General features: G+C 35.4%; 2 protein-coding genes across 2 annotated transcripts; one reads left to right on the forward strand and one right to left on the reverse strand.

Annotated features, from left to right (window-relative positions):
* The first annotated feature begins 1860 nt into the window (after positions 1–1860).
* Positions 1861–6403, forward strand: LOC127860251 (toll-like receptor 4). Its single transcript, XM_052398188.1, has one exon. It carries the CDS (start codon positions 2349–2351, stop codon positions 4191–4193), a length of 1845 nt encoding a protein of 614 aa, XP_052254148.1. The 5' UTR covers positions 1861–2348; the 3' UTR covers positions 4194–6403.
* A 567-nt stretch (positions 6404–6970) lies between these two features.
* LOC127860253 (uncharacterized) lies at positions 6971–12108 on the reverse strand. The gene is made up of 6 exons (XM_052398189.1): positions 11962–12108; positions 10801–10915; positions 10090–10211; positions 9551–9814; positions 7838–7919; positions 6971–7496 (listed from the first exon to the last, which is right to left on the reverse strand). The coding sequence occupies exons 1-6, from the start codon at positions 12038–12040 to the stop codon at positions 7067–7069; spliced, it is 1092 nt and encodes a 363-aa protein (XP_052254149.1). The 5' UTR covers positions 12041–12108; the 3' UTR covers positions 6971–7066.
* Positions 12109–20479: the final 8371 nt, after the last annotated feature.

Consider the following 20479-nt stretch of genomic DNA (forward strand, 5'->3'; position numbering starts at 1 on the left):
GACAACGCAAAGTTGATATAATCTGTAACTTTCACACTTAAAGGGGCATTTTCACAGATTTTTGGCATATTTTGACGTTTGTCATTAAATGCTTTATATTGATAAATGTAAACATTGGATCTTAAAAGCTCCAGTAAAAAATTCATAATAAAATAAAAAAAGGAAAAAAAGTAGCCGGTACCAGGGCTCGAACCAGTAACCCCTGGAGTCCTGGAGTAAGTCTGAAGTAAAAACGCAATAGCCCTCTCGGCTATTCCGCCGGGAATACACAGTTTAAGTATTTTATACCTTATATAAGCAATCTTCGTAGTTTCGTAAATTTAAACGACAACAACAGAACTCTCCAAATTATTCAATTGTTTCGCGTTGCAACGCTGTATAATTTTTAGGTTTTCAAATCGTCAAAAGATACATATAATGGCTATATTGGACTATGGTAAATGTTCAGTAATACTGTTTCACAAATATCATAACTAAAACGAAAATTTGCGAATCTGAAACAACTTTTTTCTATTTTGTCAATTTACCAAACCGTGAAAAGATCCCTTTACAGTGAAATAAAACGGAATTTGATTCGCTCGCGTGCGTAGTTGCATGCGTTGTGGTTTCATCGGAGTACGAACAGAAGGTCACGTAGTCGGATTAACCAATCAGGATGCAGCGTTTGTGTGACTATGCAAGCACTTTATTTATTATATGCATATGTAAACAACTTCAGCTGCCATAGCAAACGATCAATATAATTGTTAGCATCGCGTCCCGTCTATATACCAAGTAACCAAGACACACAAAAACAAAACAAAAAAAAAACAAAAACAAATAACACACGCAAATACATAATAGGTAAAATGGGGTCACACAAAAGATAAATTTGCTGAAGTTTGAAGATTTCGTCTTAATAGCTGGTTGTATTTAGAGTGCAGACGGACTCGACACAGCTATCAATGAGTGCCCTATCGAGTGAGCTCTCCGGGCCTTGTTGCACTTCTGTGTAGCTTGGCATTCTCACCTCGATATCGAGTCACATAGAAAAGTTGAAGTGTATAACTGATACCGACGAAGCCAAGGACGGGTTTTATGGAGAGTATGAGAATCGAACCCGAAACCTTCCGCTATCACGGCGAGTGCTATGCCGAGTGAACCGGTCCCTTTCACAGCATATCACACACCCCAATTAGATTCCTATATATATATTCGTACCATATTTTGGACTTTTAATGAAATTAATCACATTTCAAATTAAATTGGCAAATCATGGCCTCAAAATCATCGTAATTGTTCACTAGCTAGTTATCTATTTAAGTATTGAACTTGGAGACGTTCTAAATTTGACATTGAATTCAGAACGACGTGAAAATTAAGCTGAAAAATAAAAACCAAACAAATATCATTGAATCAATTTTCAGTGAACACATACCGACACAGACTACCTACCACCTGTAACTCTAATTTTGCATAGCAATATCGATATGCTTAAAGGCGGTTGGTTAGTCTGTTATCAATGCATGAGCGATATGCACCGTGGTTATATAACTTGTATTCTACTATATTCATCAGTTGATTATTAAACAAGCAGTCATGAGGGCAAAAAGCAGATGCACGAAATGGGTGCTATTATTTATTTTATTTTATATTCTCAATCAACATCACTGTGTAACCTTCAAGTGTGGACCGAATAAGCTGTGCGATTGTATTGGACATACTGATTTACCGGTATCTATGGATTGTGAATCAAAGAAACTGAGAATTTCTGATATCTGCACGAGCATATTAAACGCCTCCCTTAATGTAACTGTTCTGAAAGCCGGCAATAATGGCATTGGGGATCTGGGTTCATTTGACCTTGACGGTTGTACGGTTGTGAGAGCGTCTTTGAACTAGACCTTCAAAGGAATGCAATCAGCAAAATAGAAGATGACGGATTCCGAAAACTTGCGCTTTTGCAGAAGTTGGATTTATCTTCAAATGAAATTCCAATCTACGATAACGGATGGAATTCTTCGTTTTTGCCAGGAAGCCTTGTTACGTTGCGACTTCACAGAGCCCAAACGGTGCCCGCATCCTTTCCAACGTATCCAAACCTTAGTCATTTACAGAATTTGTCCAGTCTAACGCTCGATGGCCTTACGGATGTGGAGTTTCTGACCTCATACTTGGGACTCAACTTGAGACATTTATCACTATCATCCTCGCACTATCAAGCAAACTGTAATCTCAACGAAGTAACAAATAGGACCTTTGCCAATTTGTTGAACGTGAAAAATTTGGATATTTCTGGTTGTGGAATAACACGCATTTATGCAGGAGCGCTGGAGAATTTACGAAACCTTGAAGAACTGGATGTTTCCATGAATACGGGTTTGGAATTCGAAAGTTTGGAGAATGCTACGTATGCACTACAGTTTACGAATGTGAGACGTGTTAATTTATCACATATCTCTCAAGAATATAATAGTGGTAACGACATCTGCAAACAAGACTTGTGTTATCTTTGGAATACCAGTTTAGAAGAACTTGACGTGTCGGGTAACGGAATTGGATGTATCGAAACCAACGCACTTATCCTCATGCCGAACTCGTTGCGAACACTAAATGTTAGCAACAACAACTTTGTTTATGCTAATTACCTTTCGCAGTTCGGATGCATGGATAACTTGACCGAACTTATTGCATATAATCTGAATAAACCCTTTAGAGCAAATCAGATATGTCATGGATGTGGTATTAATAGTAAGAAGTCTTTTTCGACGTGCCCTTACACGACTGACGCGTTTTTACAGAAACTCGCAACAACAAAACGTAATTGCAGTTTTATAAACGATAAACGTAAGTTTCAAGTTACATTACCTCGCCCACTTAAAACAATAATCGTCAGTTATAGCAATTTTGAATATACATTGAATATATCACGAATTGAAATACAATCGAATGTGATACAGTACCTCGATGTTTCAGGAAATAATTTCAATGTTTTAAATGGCTATATCGGTCCGCTTTCTGAGCTACAAATACTCAATGTGTCTAATTGCAGAATAGAATATATTGGCAGGGAGACTCTAAATTATGCTGCAGTCGTTGATTTACAACTAGATACAAATAAGCTTGGGCCACAACTGGCAAACGAGAATTATTCGGGAATATTTGGTGAACTTAAGGAACTTAAAACTCTGAACCTATCGCGCAATGGAATTACAGTCCTGTATACTTCAACGTTCTCTTCCCTTATCAAACTAGAAACGCTTGACCTAAGTTACAACAATATTGAACTATTTGATATAAATATAGACACATTGAAGAATATTTTGTACCTGTATTTATCCTGCAATTCCATCCATACTTTATCTGCTGGAGTGCGAGAGAGATTGATTGAAAACGAACAGGATCTTTCAAAATTGTTTCAGATCGATTTACAAACAAACTATATATCATATGATTGTCAAAATCAGGAATTCCTGCAATGGATATTTGACCATCAATACAATTTTATTTCTTTAGACACATACATGTTTATTTCACCAGAAGGGGATATTCTTAGCACAGAACACGTAAATAACGACTTACATAGTCTGTCTTCAAGATGCACGTCATACACTTATGTAATAGTCATTGCAACGTTGGGACTTTCCATTTTCTTTGTGGCTGTTCTCGCAGGACTTGTTTATAACAATCGCTGGAAAATACGATACCTCATTTACATGTCAAAAAAGAGCTTTTTACGATCTGAACGGCACACTGACTATACGGTAATAGAAAACTACGCACACGACGCTTTTATTTCGTACGCTGAAGAAAATACGCGTTTTATTCTCGATGACTTCTTACCCAGATTGGATTCGGAAGAAGTTTCTCTGTGCCTTCATCAGCGAGACTTTTTGCCAGGCGAGGCCATCTCGGACAACATTATACACGCCATCCAGAGCAGCAGAAAGACAATCGTCATTTTGTCAGAAGCCTTTCTGAAGAGCAAGTGGTGCTTGTATGAGTTTAACATGGCGCGTATGGATTGCATATATTCTAGGAACGACCAGTTGTCTCTCATTGTTGTGATGTACGAACAAGTGCCACATAATAAAATGCCATTGGAAATGCTAGAATGGATTAAACAAAATAATTATATCGAGTACACGGTGGAAAGAGACGGGAATTTACTTTTCTGGGAGAAAATGAAACAAGTAATAAACGATTCAAATTAAATGATGACTAGTTTATACGCTTTCAAGAACATTCTTGCCAGATCTCTGTGATCATTGCATCAACTATAAACCTTCATAACACACTGTTCAATAGCGACATGTTGGCGATTTTTGATATTTAAGTTTACAGTGGACTGTTAACACTATTGTGTACGCAGATGTCTTCGCAAATATGTTCAGCTCGTTTGTGGGTACAAATTCAAGTTTTGAATATTTCAAGATGTTCGATATTTAGAATCGTCATTGAATCATTAGACTACATGACTCTCCTTATATTAGGATCGGACTTCAACCTTCTTGGGTAAAAATTTGTGGATGAACAACTGGCTCACATATTTCACAATATGCTATCAATTGAAGAACTGCTTTAGTCCTTTAACAGAGTAACAACCTTGTTTACTATCACATTTGCACCTCTTACTCGTATCAGTTTAGATGGAATCGATCTAAAAAATGACAATCTGGGAACTATTGATATAAGTTTTAATCCCCTGTGCATATACATTTATAAACAATAGACATTCATAATCGAGAAGGAAGTATACTAAAACAGCTGGAAATAAATGCAAATGAAGCGAAGAAGACTTGATTTGAGTGATATTGAAGGTGCGATATTTTCTCCATATGTTTAGGCGACGTCATTTCGGTTACAGGATGGTCGACGACGTTGATAGAGTACGTGAAGAAACACCCACCTACGTTGAGAAGAACGATGTTACACTTCATAACATAGCCCTTCTGCTCGGCAAGCCTATTGGATAACACTATTTCGCCATTTAATTCAACATGAATATTTGGAATTTGTATGGGTACCGTTTAACAATCCTGACCAGTATTCAATTGAAGCTGTTGTGAAAGATATGAGAGTTAATTGCCTCATGATGTATGAAATATATTGGCCGTGCTCTGTAAAAAGGGGGTTTAATGCATGTGCGTAAAGTGTCATCCCAGATTGGCCTGTGCAGTCCGCACGGGCTAATCAGGGACAACACTTTCCGCTTTTATGATATTTTTTGTTTAAAGAAAGTCTCTTCTTAGCAAACATCTAGTTTAGGCGGAAAGTGTCGAACCTGATTAGACTGTAGGGACTGCATAGGCAAATCTTGGACGGCACTTTACGCACATGCATTAAAACCCCTTTTCACAGAGCACGGCTCATATCGAAAAGCATCAAGCATAATAAAAGTATCATTTAATCACATTTCATTACATTCTTAAATATATTCGATTTTATTTTTGTATCAAGACTTTCGTTGTGTGCTATGAACTACATTCAGTCTATTTGTAATAGGTTATCATAGTAACCTATTTGTTTATTTCCATGTTTGACAGGTTTTTCTCATGGTCATTTTACTTCTCTTCAATGCTATTGAATTGTAAATGTTATAAAATTACACAGATTAAAGCATGGCAATAAGTAACATGCATATGAACAGTTAAATGAAAATTAAATAAAAATGTGATTTGTATACATGTTAAAGATATTTAAGTGTTATTATTTTAATTTTTGATTTCTATGTTTTATTAAATTATCATAAATTAATTAAACTCACTCAGCCTTTATTGTCTGTTAATTGAAATTGAACAAAAATGTATATTGTTTCATAATGATACGTTTGAAACAATTTTCAATTTCTTTCTGTTTGAAAATGGATTCTTTGTATTGACATTGGTTGTTTTGTTTACAATTTTAATATGCAGTTCAAGTTTCACAGACACTATTTATGATTTAAAACATGAGATTCATGTTTTGAAACATTTTGTAACAGTCTTTAGAATGATGTTACAATTGCGTTTAATGCTGTTGTTGTTTAATTTCAATTATACTCTTTCTGATCACAAATCTTTAAATAACTTTAAGTACTTTAAGTTCTTACTTTAAGTAACGGTAGAGACAAATACACACTTTTTTAATGTACCATAATAACTTTATTCAACAAGTATACTACAAATTCGATTTGACATTTTTACTTGATTAAAAAACACACTGAAATACTTCTGTTAAAACCCAGAATTTTACAGATTTGAGTTGTGCGTTCTGTTTCTATGGTATCCAATTTTATTTTTATACTTTTAAAAAGGTCTTATTATTATTAAGAAACATAAACTGTATGCATATAACAAACAATACACTATTGATAAAAATTTATCAATTTCAGATTTACAAAAAATATTGCAATACTGACATACGAATAAATCGTGAACTGTCACAGTTTTTTTTTGTTATTTCAGAAGCATCCGCTGTCAGCTTTAATGAAGGATATTGCATAAGTATAATTTGTCCTTGGTTTGACACACATAGAGGCTTATGTGAATAACTCAATTTCGTCCATTTTCCTCATTCAGAACAGGCCTTGCGGTGAGCAAATAGTATTAACCCACGGATCTAACATTGAAGATGTTAGTTCAAGCAACAATAACAGTTCACATTTACTATACATGAATATCGTGCCCGATATCGTGTCAAAGATATATACATAATAATATAGGATTTTGCATGAGTTGTCATATCATACCATATTTTATTAAACGAGTTCAGGAATTGTATTAGTAAGCGAGCCTGGACAAGTTTAATAATATATGGTATGAAATGACAACGCGTGTCAGATCTTTTTTACCACATGCTTTTAAATGAGCAAATTTAATAAATATTTACGCAAACATAACGATAAATCCCGAATGTTGTTAACATTTCGTGACGTCATTTGACGTTGCAACGTCATTTCAGCAAAATAACAAAATACGATTGGTCAATCGAACGAAAAAACCCCAATGAAAACGCTTAAAAAGTATATTACACATGTGTAAGATAAAAATATTCGTACTGGTTATATAACATGGGAAACAGGGTGTGGCATGTGATAAATAATGATTTAAACCACATCAACTGATGGGGGGATTGCTATTTCGATAGAGGGCATGTGTTGGTCGGAACTGTCCCCAACGTAAAGGCGGTTGTAAACATTGTCAATAGAGCACCTCTTGGCTGGTAAAATGATGACATGATCATAAACATTCTCCGAATAAGCCGTGTTAACACATAGCTGTTTGTTCATGGCCTGAGTGCATGTATTGTTATCCTGTTTTATTGTCCTGTTTAAGTCTTTTCCCAACTCGTCCTCGCAATTCAACTGCTCACACGACGTGTCCTCACATTTGAAGCGTTCACATGTTCCGATATCTGCATACATGTTTTCGTCATTGTCTAACAGTTCTGTAACTGACGGTTTTTCGCCTCTGTAATATCTTGTTTCACAGATGGATCTAGACGTTCCGTACTGACGCGCTTTGGTATTTGTTTCACTACAAAAGATAGCGAACACTAAACTTAGGGGTCTTATTTTTGAGGTTTATTTGCAATGCAAGACATCATTAAAATACTTCCATCGGCTAACAATAAGCACATTAATGGTATAACATGTTATTTCAATTAATTGCTCGCTTTTTATTTAAAAAAAAAGGTTATTTAGTTTTACATTAATCTGATGTTTGATATTACTAATAGTAAACTAAGATTAAATAAAATGCTTCATAATACTTTAATGCGAATACTGTGTGTGTCGCTTTTGCAGGTATTTACATTCGCATTGTTTATCTATTAATAAACGCTATATGTGTGAATAAAATGTGTAACAATGTCCTACCATTTGACGACGACGTATGTTATGACGGCGATAAGAACAATGATAATCACGCCTCCAGCCACAATCCCAAACAGAAGCCAGACTGAAATATAACAAGACACAAATACAATATTGCTTTATATAAAAGTATAAAATTACACACTCGTAGAAGATACAACTATATCAAACAGCTGTGCCATTATATATTAGATAAAGTCGTAATTGGCGTCGCACTGAAGTGCGGCGACTAGTATGTAATATGTTTTTTTTCGCTTATGGGAGGAGAAGTTATTTTACGGATCAATGTATATATTTTTGTTGTCAGAATATCTTGCATAGTGGTGATTTTTTGTGTAAATTAGTGTAAATAAGTGCTGCATTTGTGCCTATTACATTTACTACAACAGTTATTGCCAATAATGCAAAGCTAATTCTTTTAATTAATAACTCATCACAGGGACTGGGCAATAATAAAAGATCACAGGGACTGGGCAAATACGGTAACCGGTGAAACTTTCTGGTTTTGTATAAAAACAAAACTTCTTTGTTCCACTATCCAAGCAACCACCTAGTTACTAATAAAGGCGCTATAGAGCGCGAAGCGCGACACGTATTATTAATTGTAATAATGAGTCTTGATAAAGGAAGCAGCCGCTTATCAATGAGGAGCACCATCACAGCACCCCAGTCTCATTACTATCAAGTCCTACTACAGGTTTTTTTTTTAGAACCACATATAGAAGGCCGCAGGCCTGACCCGTATCTTGCCAGTGGTATGGGCCCTTTGGTATGGACCTTTAAACCCGCTCACTATCCAGCGTTTAAACTTCCGGGTTTACATTTAAACCGACTATTAATAGCTTATTAATATCTTAGTTAGAAGATGATTTTTCAAGCGGTTCCGTAGTGTAGTGGTTACACGCTCGCTTCACATGTGAGAGGCCCAAGATTCGAGCCCCAGTAGAATCAAATTATTTTATGTGTGTTCTATGTTAACTTTTTGTTTCGATGTAGACATTTTAGTTTAAATAAATATGCTGTTTTATTGTAGCCATTTTTTGTTTTTATTATGCCCATGAAATATATGTGTGAGAGGGTGGGGGGGGGGGGGGGTCGTAAACACATTAAAACTTTAACAGTGTTTTCATATCAATGAGTACTCAACCCCTATCGTAAATGAGCAACGTAATAATAAGTTCTGAATCATCTCTCCATGAAGTTGAGAAAAATATGAAATTACGCTTACAAGATGAAGCAGATTTTTTAAACCCTACACAGTTCTGTTCCATTAATGAAAACTGCACATGGATGCCAGTAAAAAAGGAAACCAATGTAAATAAAATGAACTATGAAATATTTGGGGGTTACAATACAACATCATAGATAATGGTTATTTAGGGGTTATAACAAAAAATCATAGATAATGGTTATACCAGTATCTTTTTCTATTTTGTTTAAAATAATCGGCCAATATATTAATATTTACAGTAGAAAAATGTAACTTCATTGAGTGCCTTTTACACTGAAATTCCCGACGCCCTTTGATGCTTTGCATCAATACTTATCTTGTAATGAACTGCAATAATAAGTTGAAGCTATTATAAATACGTTTCAGCTCAAGAAAGTCACCTTCTAACTTTCGCTTAAAAAATCAATAATTGTGCTCTTGCTTTTATCTGGTTTCTCATTGAAACATGTTTATTACATCATTCGAGCTGCATAAAATGTACGCACATTTCAATTTATCGTCCAGTGTGTTGGAGCTTTCATCTTGTTCAAAGCTTATATGTTGTTGATCAGCCTCGCTGTCGATACCGCTAAGAGAGTTTCCGTGGTCGTCATCAGACCGAGGAGGTCCGATTTCTTTTGTGACGTTATTATGTGACGTAAAATTTCCACTGTTATCATTTTCAGGAGATGTAGACACAGCTGTATTTGTTAATATGTGTGTAGTTGTAGAAGATTCGTCTGATTGATCTTCGGGTGAATCTTTGTATTCTGCAAATATAGTCATTAGTCATATCAGTGAATTATCTAAACAGTGTAAATGGAATTAAGAATATGTATGTTTAAAATATGCGCATTTACACTGCGTCAAAGATATACATATATAGCATTCTAATTTCAATTAATACATTGCTAAATACATAACGAATTAAATGGGCCTTTTCACGTTTTGATAAATTGACAAATTTAATAAAAGTTGTATCAGATTCGCAAATTTAAAAGTGAAATGAAGTAAATAAAAGTGTTGAATAGCTTATACCGCCTACCCGATTGATAGCACAGAATGAATGTCCCATAGCACCAGTGTGCAGTCCACATTTGATCAGCCGCTGCTGTCAGTCCGAAGTTTTGAGCTTCTCCTTGGGCATGACAGTGGCGAGTTTCATGCCTGCAATTTAAGAGACATTTTATTATCTGGATCATTCAGTGCTACGCAACGGTATTTATTAATTCTAAGCGGAACCAATTCAGTAAATCATTATTTGAATTACTGGTACTCAACAATATGATTCGACGCTTTTATACTTTACTTCCAGGGCTGATCGAAAACCATTGTCTCGGCTTAATGAACTGTGCAAATGTACTGTGGTATATAGGTCAGATGACTGAACGTTGGACTGACTGAATATTTGATTAATTAATGTGCCCGACTCCCAGTCCGGAAACATAAAGTGTGGAATTAATGGTCCTGATGCCATTCTCGCTTACTTCCGATTAAGGCACTTAGTTCCGATAAACCCATAGGCTTTAGTTCAGAAAGAGCACAAGGAAAAGAGGAAAGTGATAAACTTAAAGTCATGATGAAAACAAAATACTGTTTAAATCAGTTATAACAACTTACCATCTTTTTTCATGAGGCATTCATTAATACTCGTTGCCCCATATCGTATGAAATTCTTACATAACTAAAGTCCATGTGTACCAATACAGTTCTTTAATACCAAAGGTCCACGTGGACAAATACAACTCGTGCTTACCTAAGGTCCACGTGTACGGATGCGACGGGCCTCGTGTTGGCTTTCTTTGCAGAGCAGAACATCATTTGGTGGGCGCCATTGTTGCATTGCAGAATCTCGAAATCAGAGCATTGGCCTGCAATTGAGCAAATCAAAATAGTGTCTTTTTTAACGGTTAAAAAAAAGATTTATAGAAATTTCGATTAGTGTTTTTGACTTCATGTTATTTGGTATAGACAAACAAAAGAACGTTTGTTAAAATGATTCAAACAACAGATTTATTTCATTCGGGATTAAGTACATGTAGTTTGTACAACATTTTAAATAAAATGGCAAACAAGGAAGCTTAAAGAAACTCTACATTTTGAAGACACAATTTGGTAAAGAAAATTATATAGAGCCCGAGGAGCATAGATTGTACGGAAAGTAATTGATTATTTGCGTAAGCTAGGTTTGGTCATCATATACTTGTGTTTGTTTTGCCCTATCAGCTTTATTTTTTGAGTATCTGCCCAAATATGTATTGATTAATTACAAGTATTACGTAGTTTAGATGAACTCACTCGTAGATGGGTTTTACTTTTCGGTAGATATGCATAGATAGACGTATTTAACAATGAAAAATATTGAATACTAAATTTTAGCTGTACATATTTGCTGTTTATATTTAAATCAAATGCAACAACAAAACAACAAATGCATAAACATAGGCTCATCTCAGTTTTAAATACAACCCTTTTGATCAATGCACATGGTGTGAATATTTAGAAAGAAACACAAACTAGCTTATTACCCTATGTGTTCATCTTATTCTATTTAACCGACCTAGTATTCATACATTTATACTTTTGTAAACAAATACTAGCATTTAAGTTCTAACGAATCTCTGAAATATTGTAAGAATGCTTTTAAAATGAGAAGTGAGACATATAATGCAAAAGTTGAGTAATATAATGACCTAATCCGCCTTTTTTAAATTATTTTATATACATTTACTTTTTTGTCACTTTTGCATTGCTTATATATTGTCAGTTTTGTATTTATAACGATGAACTAGACATGTTCAAGTTATACGAAAAAACTTTCTATTATTTTCTATGCTTGTTTTTTTATGAAATATGTCTCGTTAAACTGACCGTTATGAAGTCCAAGATCTTACTTATTATTACTTATAAAACTTACTTGGGAATCCACACGAGGAATAAACAAAATAAAGTAAAATTCCAATCAAGTTATTTATCAGTTTCATTTCGGATATCATTGTCGTGTTGTTTTAAACTAAAATGCCCTGTTGAAATACAATCCGATTTATTTTTACTTAGCCGACCGGAAACCTGACAAAGACACTCAATGCGTTTGTCAAGAGTTTGCACTTACATCACCACGTCTGTTCAGTTTTGTTCTTAAGTGGCGTTAAGAGCTCGTGCATCCCTTTGTTTTCGTATATTTAGAACAGGCGTGTATTTTCTTCAGTGAACGCAGTGACACTTTGTCTGACTGACGCTAATGTACTCATAGCGTATAATGGTCCTTTAATTACAAGAAACGTTTATGCAAACTTCTAATGTTCATGTAGTGATTGTACTTTCATTACTAAAACAAACTTAAACACCCTTGTCCACACAAAAAAAACAGCGCTCCAATATAAAAGTTTATTAGACTAGAAGCTATTTAATATTCATATAAATTCACACCTCTACTAGATAAGCAACACAGAAATAAGCAGACTATTAACAATAATGTAAAGTAAATTTTCACGCTATTTTATGATGCCGCACGTACGCAAATAAACTCCATATATTATAACCAAGTATTACATTCATTGTTTTTAGGGCATCAAGTTTTTGAATGCCCTCACTTTTATGGCATTTGCAATAAATGCCCTTTTTCAATCTCAATACGGTGTTGGTTGTTTACTTCATGCCATACTAGTTTCAATCGGATCTATATGACTTGCATATCATGAACAATACATAAATATTATTATAAATCATTAAAATCGCAACAGTATAAAAAACACAGGCTTGGACATACATGTATGTGTTGATCTTGTTTGAATAATCTTTTATTACATATAATCGACAAAAAAGTCGATATCTGATTAACGCTAATAAGTGATCAGTTTACATTTTTTAAACGGAGTTTGGGATGTTTGTATTTAAACGCATATTGCTTGAGTATCTCGTTAAAACTCAATTAAACTTGGTCCTTTAAATAACTGAAAATTGCTTTTCAGTTTTATAGATAAAACAAAAAAGATCTCGACCTTTTAGTCTAACATTATTTTATACGACATTTCATTGCCCAGACATTAACATAACAGTGTCGCTTCACATGCATCTTAGAATTTAAAGGAACAGTCAACCAGATTGCTATATATCACGAAAAAAAAAAGTTCTAAAATACCGTCATTAAATGCTTTATATTGATAAATTTAAACATTTGATCTAAAAATCTCCAGTAAAAAATCAAGAATAAAATGATGAAAAAGTAACCCTCAACAGTGCTCGAACCACTGACCACTGGATTAAAAAGTCTCCCATTTAGACCACCCGGCCATACATGCTCATACAATGAGAGTTGTATTTTATACTTTATCCTCGATAAGCAATCCTCGTAGTTTCACAAAATATAACGACAACAACAGAACTCTCCAAATTACCTATTAGACATACTCAGTAAAATTTTATTACCGAATATACTGAAAATATGAAAACTTACAACATTTCTCAAGTAATGTAATATACCAGTCGTGATATTTTAATCAGTATAAACTAATAATTGTAAAAAAAACGGTATTTGAGAACTTTTTTTTCGTGATATATAGCAATCTGGTTGACCGCCCCTTTAAACATACGAACCTCGCTCTAGGAAAACCAGTTTTTTTCCAGATGGAGGATGATCATATTTGTTTCAAGAACTACACTTATAAATATACTGATGAGATGTTAACTCTTCATAAGTAGTACCTATTATGAAACACTACTAGATGAAAAAAATATTTGTCAAATTATAACGTTTTATACAATATATTCTTGCTACCCTCTTTCTTAATCGTGCTTTTTTCTTGATGTTGTTGCTTCTCTTAGAAATTCTTAAATTGTTATATCCTATCCATTCTCATATTCTCGCCATTCTACAACTTCTGTCTTCCCTTGAAACATGCGAATTGTCCATTTCTTATTATTGTCTAAACAGTGTCATTATATTAGCATGGCCGTACGCAGGAATTTCTTATTCTTGTTTTAACAGTGTCATTATGTTTTATCATTTAAACAAATATGTTCAAGAACCATCCACGGTCGACAAACTTTTTCTCCGGACAGTCTGATATTTCCGAACGCTCAGCTCGGTCGTTCCCATATTACGGAAGAATTTTAAACTAATGCTACAATGAGTGTGTACTAAATGCGATTTCTAGAGTGTTCAAATGGTTTTACTACAGCCACGTAATATAACTGCCCAATGTTGTTTTTCAATACACTGGACGCATATTACACAAGATGGAGAAAGCCTAAGACAACATGTCCAAACAAGTATTATAAAGAATGGGCCAAACATGTTTTCTCTTCAGTTTTCACAAGCCTTTTTCGTAAATTTGATCTAGCTACCTTTATTTTGACACCAAATTAACCGGTTAGTACCTCAGTCGAGATATCAATGTTGCATCTAGAGTGTTAACAAGCTTTTTTGTGAAATTTGTTCTATTGACCTAGTGTATTACCATACATAATTTAGAAACATATAGTTTCTGGGCAAGTTTCATAAAGTTTGAACAATACAAAAGAGGCCTATAGAGTGTTCACAAGCGTTAAAACTAATAAGACCTATTGGCATAGATTTACCCCCCTCCACCCATTAAACTTAGCCGAAATATCATTTAGATGAAAGATCTTACACACTTTCATGTAGAAAGATCAATACATGCGGCCTTTAGAGTATTCGCAAGGGCAAGCTTTCTCTTTTATTTAAAAACTTACTTGTTTACCCCACCTGACCCATTTTCGAAAGTCATTTGTAAAATAATGGGAACTAACATTCTATAAATATGGCCTTTAAAATATATACAAGTATCATCATTACAATTTGACCTAATGACCTAATTGCGTTTACCCATAGAGACTCAGTTTCGAACCTGATTTGATGGTAATTTACTTAATTGGATAAAAAGTTATCTAGGGAGTCGCACTCAAAAAGTCGTGGTTGGAGCATCAATATCTCAAACGTTAGAGCTTAATGCCGGTGTTCCACAGGGATCTGTTCTAGGCCCATTATTTTTTCTTGTTTATGTAAACGACATAGTCAAGCACCTTCAATGTACTGCCCGCCTTTTTGCCGATGACACTTCCCTCTCATGTACTACCTCAAATATATATAACATTGAAATTGTTCTGAACCGTGACCTACAAGTTATAAGTAACTGGGCAAAACAATGGCTTGTAGATTTTAATCCACATAAAACCGTGGCTATGTTGTTTTCATCACACCATGCTGTTCCCCAACCACATGTTTTATTTAATAATGTACCGGTCAATTTTGTAGAAAACCACAAACACCTCGGTCTTACACTCAGTTCAAACGGCAAATGGCACGAGCATATCACTAATATAGTAAAATCGTCATCGAAAATACTTGGAATTATGCGAAAAATTAAATACACGGTCTCAAGAAAAACATTAAATCAAATTTATATTTCCCACCTACGACCACTACTTGAGTATGCATGTGTCGTTTGGGACGGATGTGCTCTTTACGAAAAAGAAATGTTAAATAAAATACAAAATGAAGCGGCAAGAATAGTCACAGGTCTCACAAAATCTGTTTCTTTGTCTAACTTGTATTCAGAAATCAACTGGCATAGTTTAGCCGAGCGTAGGAAGTATCTAAAACTTATACATATGTACAAAATTCACAATGGTTTATGTCCAGACTACTTACAAAATTTACTACCAGCAACTGTCTATCAACAATCTGCTAGGAACCTGAGGAACGCAAATGATTATGTAATCGTTACTAGAAGGACGGAACTTTACTCACGCTCATTTATCCCGTCGGCTATCGATCTATGGAACAACTTACCTCGCGACATAAGACTGTTAGATTCTCTATCAAGATTCAAAATTAAATTGAAACAATTATTTCTCCCAAATGTCGAAACTCCTTTATATTTTCATACTGGTGATAGAAAATCGTCCATTTTACATGCTCGACTAAGGAATAACTGTAGCGATTTGAAATTGCACTTGTTCATCAATCACTTAGAACCTTCACCTTTATGCGTATGTGGAGAAGTTGAATCAGTGTATCATTTCTTTTTTATTTGTCCACGCTTTTCTGAACAACGTACTACTCTTTTTGAAACCCTACACGCAATTGAACAAATAAATTGCAATACAATGCTTTTTGGTAATGACATGTTAGATAATGACACCAACTGCTTCATATTTAAAAATGTTCAGATATTTATTAAGACGACAAAGCGTTTTTCATAATGTTGTTGTAGCGCATAGTTATGTTTATTCTTCTGGACAGGACTTCACAATCTCAAGGTTGTACTGTATGTTTTATTTCCAATGCTTTACAAACCATGATTTTCTTTTGTATTTTACTTGCGCACTTGTATTTTGCTCTCTTAATACAAATGTAATCTTGACCATGTAACTTACAGCTTTACAAAATCACGCTATCGTCACGAATATATGCAATGTAAATAACACAACAGGGAAAGACCACCAATAATGTTGTTAGAACTTTAGGTCCTACCCTTTTTTCAAAACAGTTGTATTTCTATATATGTTCTGTAGTTGTGTAACTATTTTGGAAATAAAATATGTTTAAAAAAAAAAGTTTCGAACCTAACCTTTATATCGTTAGAAAAAATGTTCCGACTGCGTTTCATGGTGATAAGACCATTTATTAGGCCTCTAGATTGCTTAAAAAAGCTTTTTCTTTAATTAAATAGAGTGACATTGTTTTTTTTTCCATGTTATCCAGCTTCATACCGGATCAAGATATAATTGGGACAAATGTGCTCAAGTTCCATGTAAATAAGGCAATAACTGACCTTTAGAGTGGCCACAGGTTGTTATTTTTTCTTCAATTTAACCTAAAGTCCTAGTGATTGACCCCATTCGACCAAGTTTTGGCATCGGCCGAGTAATCATAAATGGTCTTACATTATTGCTGAACCCTTATCACACTTATATACAGTTATGCTACGCAGCGGAACTGTACATGACAAACTGAAGGAGGGTGAGATTATTACACTGTTTAAAGGCGGGCGAAAGCGGCGAGACCAGCCTAATAACTACAGAGCAATTATCGTCAACGCTGCTAAAGCTTTATGAATCGATTTAATTCAGCCGGTGCAAGGACGGTATACTAGCTTCTATCAGAAAGTTTCAAGATGGATTTCAGGACGGGCTTGGATGCATAATGACTAGCTTTAGTCTCCGCGAATGTCTGTACTATGCCAAAGAGCTGGGGTCAAGTGTATATCTATGTTTCCTGGACGCTCCTCATGCCTTTGACCGGGAATGGCACGATGGAGTATTTCACAAACTTTTATCCATTTCCGGTGTTTATGATCCTGATTCAGTGATTGACACTAACACCATTCTCGCACTTCGCGAACTGTATCGCAACTCAACAAGCCGCGTTCACCATCGAGGATTAATCTCGGAACCACTTCCAGTCGGGCAAGGAACCCGTCAGCGAGGAAAAAGTTTGCCGCTATTGTATCTTATTTACATAAATGGCCTGATAGAGGAACTTTGCATTTTTGCATTAATATGGCTTCGCCTACTGTGGCCGATGACATGGTTCTAGTATCATACTCTAAACACGGTCTCGAGAGGAGGCTTAAGATTTGTTATGAATATGCAAACAGGTGGAGGTTTCTTTATAATGCATCGAAGTGTTCCGTACTAGTATATTATAATAAGACAGAAGAAACTACAACATTCTATCTAGGGCATGAACGTCTGTCCGCTAGCGGCAATTATACCCATCTTGGTATTGAATGCAACTCATTTCTGACCACTAATAAAGTGATTCATGACGCATGCGTACGATTGCGAGGAACGTACATGAGCTTGTGCTCTAAAGGGGTAGCGCCTGAAAGACTGAGTCCCCCAACTCTCTTACCGATATTCAACTATTAAACTGCCTCGATAGCCTAGTGGTAGAGCGTCCGCTTCGAGTTCGGGAGGTCGTGGGTTCGATCCCCGGCCGCGGCATATCAAAGTCGTGCAAAATGGTACTAGTGGCTCCCATGTTTGACGCTCAGCATTAAATGGGTGGCACTGGGAAGATAAATCGAAGCAGCCAGGTAAGTATTCGTTAGTGGATACCTTGTTTTTCGCACAATAGCTGTATAGCTAATGCTATTTGTTGATTATATGCGACGTTAAAAAGCTTCTTTATCTGTATCTAACTCATATGTTATCCTAAAGGCCTTATATGGCTGTGAGCTATGGAACAACTACTCGCAAAGTGATCTTGTACAACTTTCTATTACACAGAACTTAGCCTGAAAAACATGCAAATGTATGACAGAAACATCTCAACAGATTATTGCCTGTCAACCGTTAATACCGTTCCGATAGTGAATGAACTGGATATAGGAAAACTAACAGTCTCCTGCCAAATTTGCAGATTAAATCCTAAATACCTAGCGAAAGATATCTTCAACAATAGACGTATACGTCACATTGAACTAGAAGGTCAATGTCTCGGATATATCCCAGATGCATACAGGATACTACAAAAGTACGACTTAATGAACGTCTTACGTTCATACGTCAAGGATGGAAATTTCCCTAAAAAGCGACAATGGAAGAAAATAATTGAGCGAAAAGTCGCAATAAAAAATAAAGAACGAAATAAAGTCGCATCAAAGGCACCGAGCAATGGGGAGAAACTTCGCATGTAATAGACTCCAATAATTACTCCCCTTCATGGAGTGTAGCAAAGGACAATCCAAAAATACTTACCGTGTGTAAAACAATATTGAATCGCATAGGTATGTTTGTGTCTAGACAGTTTGTACGAGAATGCAGATATTGTTGCTTGAAAACCGTTAATCTTGTAGTTCATAAGCTGTGTTATTGTCACTTGCTAGAGGATAAGCGAAAACATTTATGGACAATTCAAATTATATCGAATCTATGTTAGCATATCTTAATACTACATGTATATAGTAGTCTTCCGCGGAAGGCAAAATTTGTGACTTATATTAAGTATACTCGCCTGCAATGTCTTTATTTTTGTTTAAGACAAATCGTCGGCGAATAAGTTAAACTTAAAAAAAGCGCCGTCTTCTATGATCATTTCGATCTGATGATTCTCCTTATGAATTAACAATTATTTATATATATACTCTAATGGCTGTATTGAGTTGCTTCATGTTGATCTCTTGTATGTGTATATACTCGATTGTACTTCATTGTTTATAAACTGTATTGTATGTTATCCTACCCACCTACCCACCTACCTACCTACCTACCTACCTACCTACCTACCTACCTACCTACCTAACTATGAGAATCATGTAATACATGGACAATATTAATAAGTAATTGTAATACAAGGATGTTGTGCAGCCATGTAAAGAAAATTGCCCCGCCCTGGAAGCCGTGTTTTTTATTTGCAAAACACTTTTGTCAAACTTGACCGAGATATTATTTAACAAATATTCTGAGCAAGTTTGATGATTGCAAAAAATCTGACTTCTACAGAGTTTACCAGATTTCACAATAGCATCAAAGTAAAACTGTACGTCCTTGGCGGCCATGATTTTCAACGGATGTGCACCATTTTTGGACTCCGCCAAGGTATCAATCTAACAAAGGCGCTGTTCAACTTTCATGAAGATTGTGCAATAAATGTGCCCTCTGGGGCGTTCAAAAAGTTTCATTGCAGCAAAAACAGGAAAACTGCCCAATCCCCTTGCGACTATGCTTTTAAACGGACCGGAACCTTTTTCGAACAACACGTAAAAATGTATATATAATATGGTACGGTCACCAAACTTGCATCGTTCTAATAGCTGAATTGAATATTTAACCTTAGTTCTAATATCAATGAGCATACATGAATAAATATTTATTTTTTCATTAGCATATAATAATATCACTCTAATATGTTCCGCACACATTGAGACAATAATCAGAATGTTATAAACATACACAATTGCGGCGGAGAATTAAAACTGGAACAAACAAGTGGAGATGGTATTGAATGCAACTCATTTCTGACCACTAATAAAGTGATTCATGACGCATGCGTACGATTGCGAGGAACGTACATGAGCTTGTGCTCTAAAGGGGTAGCGCCTGAAAGACTGAGTCCCCCAACTCTCTTACCGATATTCAACTATTAAACTGCCTCGATAGCCTAGTGGTAGAGCGTCCGCTTCGAGTTCGGGAGGTCGTGGGTTCGATCCCCGGCCGCGGCATATCAAAGTCGTGCAAAATGGTACTAGTGGCTCCCATGTTTGACGCTCAGCATTAAATGGGTGGCACTGGGAAGATAAATCGAAGCAGCCAGGTAAGTATTCGTTAGTGGATACCTTGTTTTTCGCACAATAGCTGTATAGCTAATGCTATTTGTTGATTATATGCGACGTTAAAAAGCTTCTTTATCTGTATCTAACTCATATGTTATCCTAAAGGCCTTATATGGCTGTGAGCTATGGAAC

The sequence above is a fragment of the Dreissena polymorpha genome, chromosome 15 (assembly GCF_020536995.1).
Source record: "Dreissena polymorpha isolate Duluth1 chromosome 15, UMN_Dpol_1.0, whole genome shotgun sequence".
Taxonomy (NCBI): domain Eukaryota; kingdom Metazoa; phylum Mollusca; class Bivalvia; order Myida; family Dreissenidae; genus Dreissena; species Dreissena polymorpha.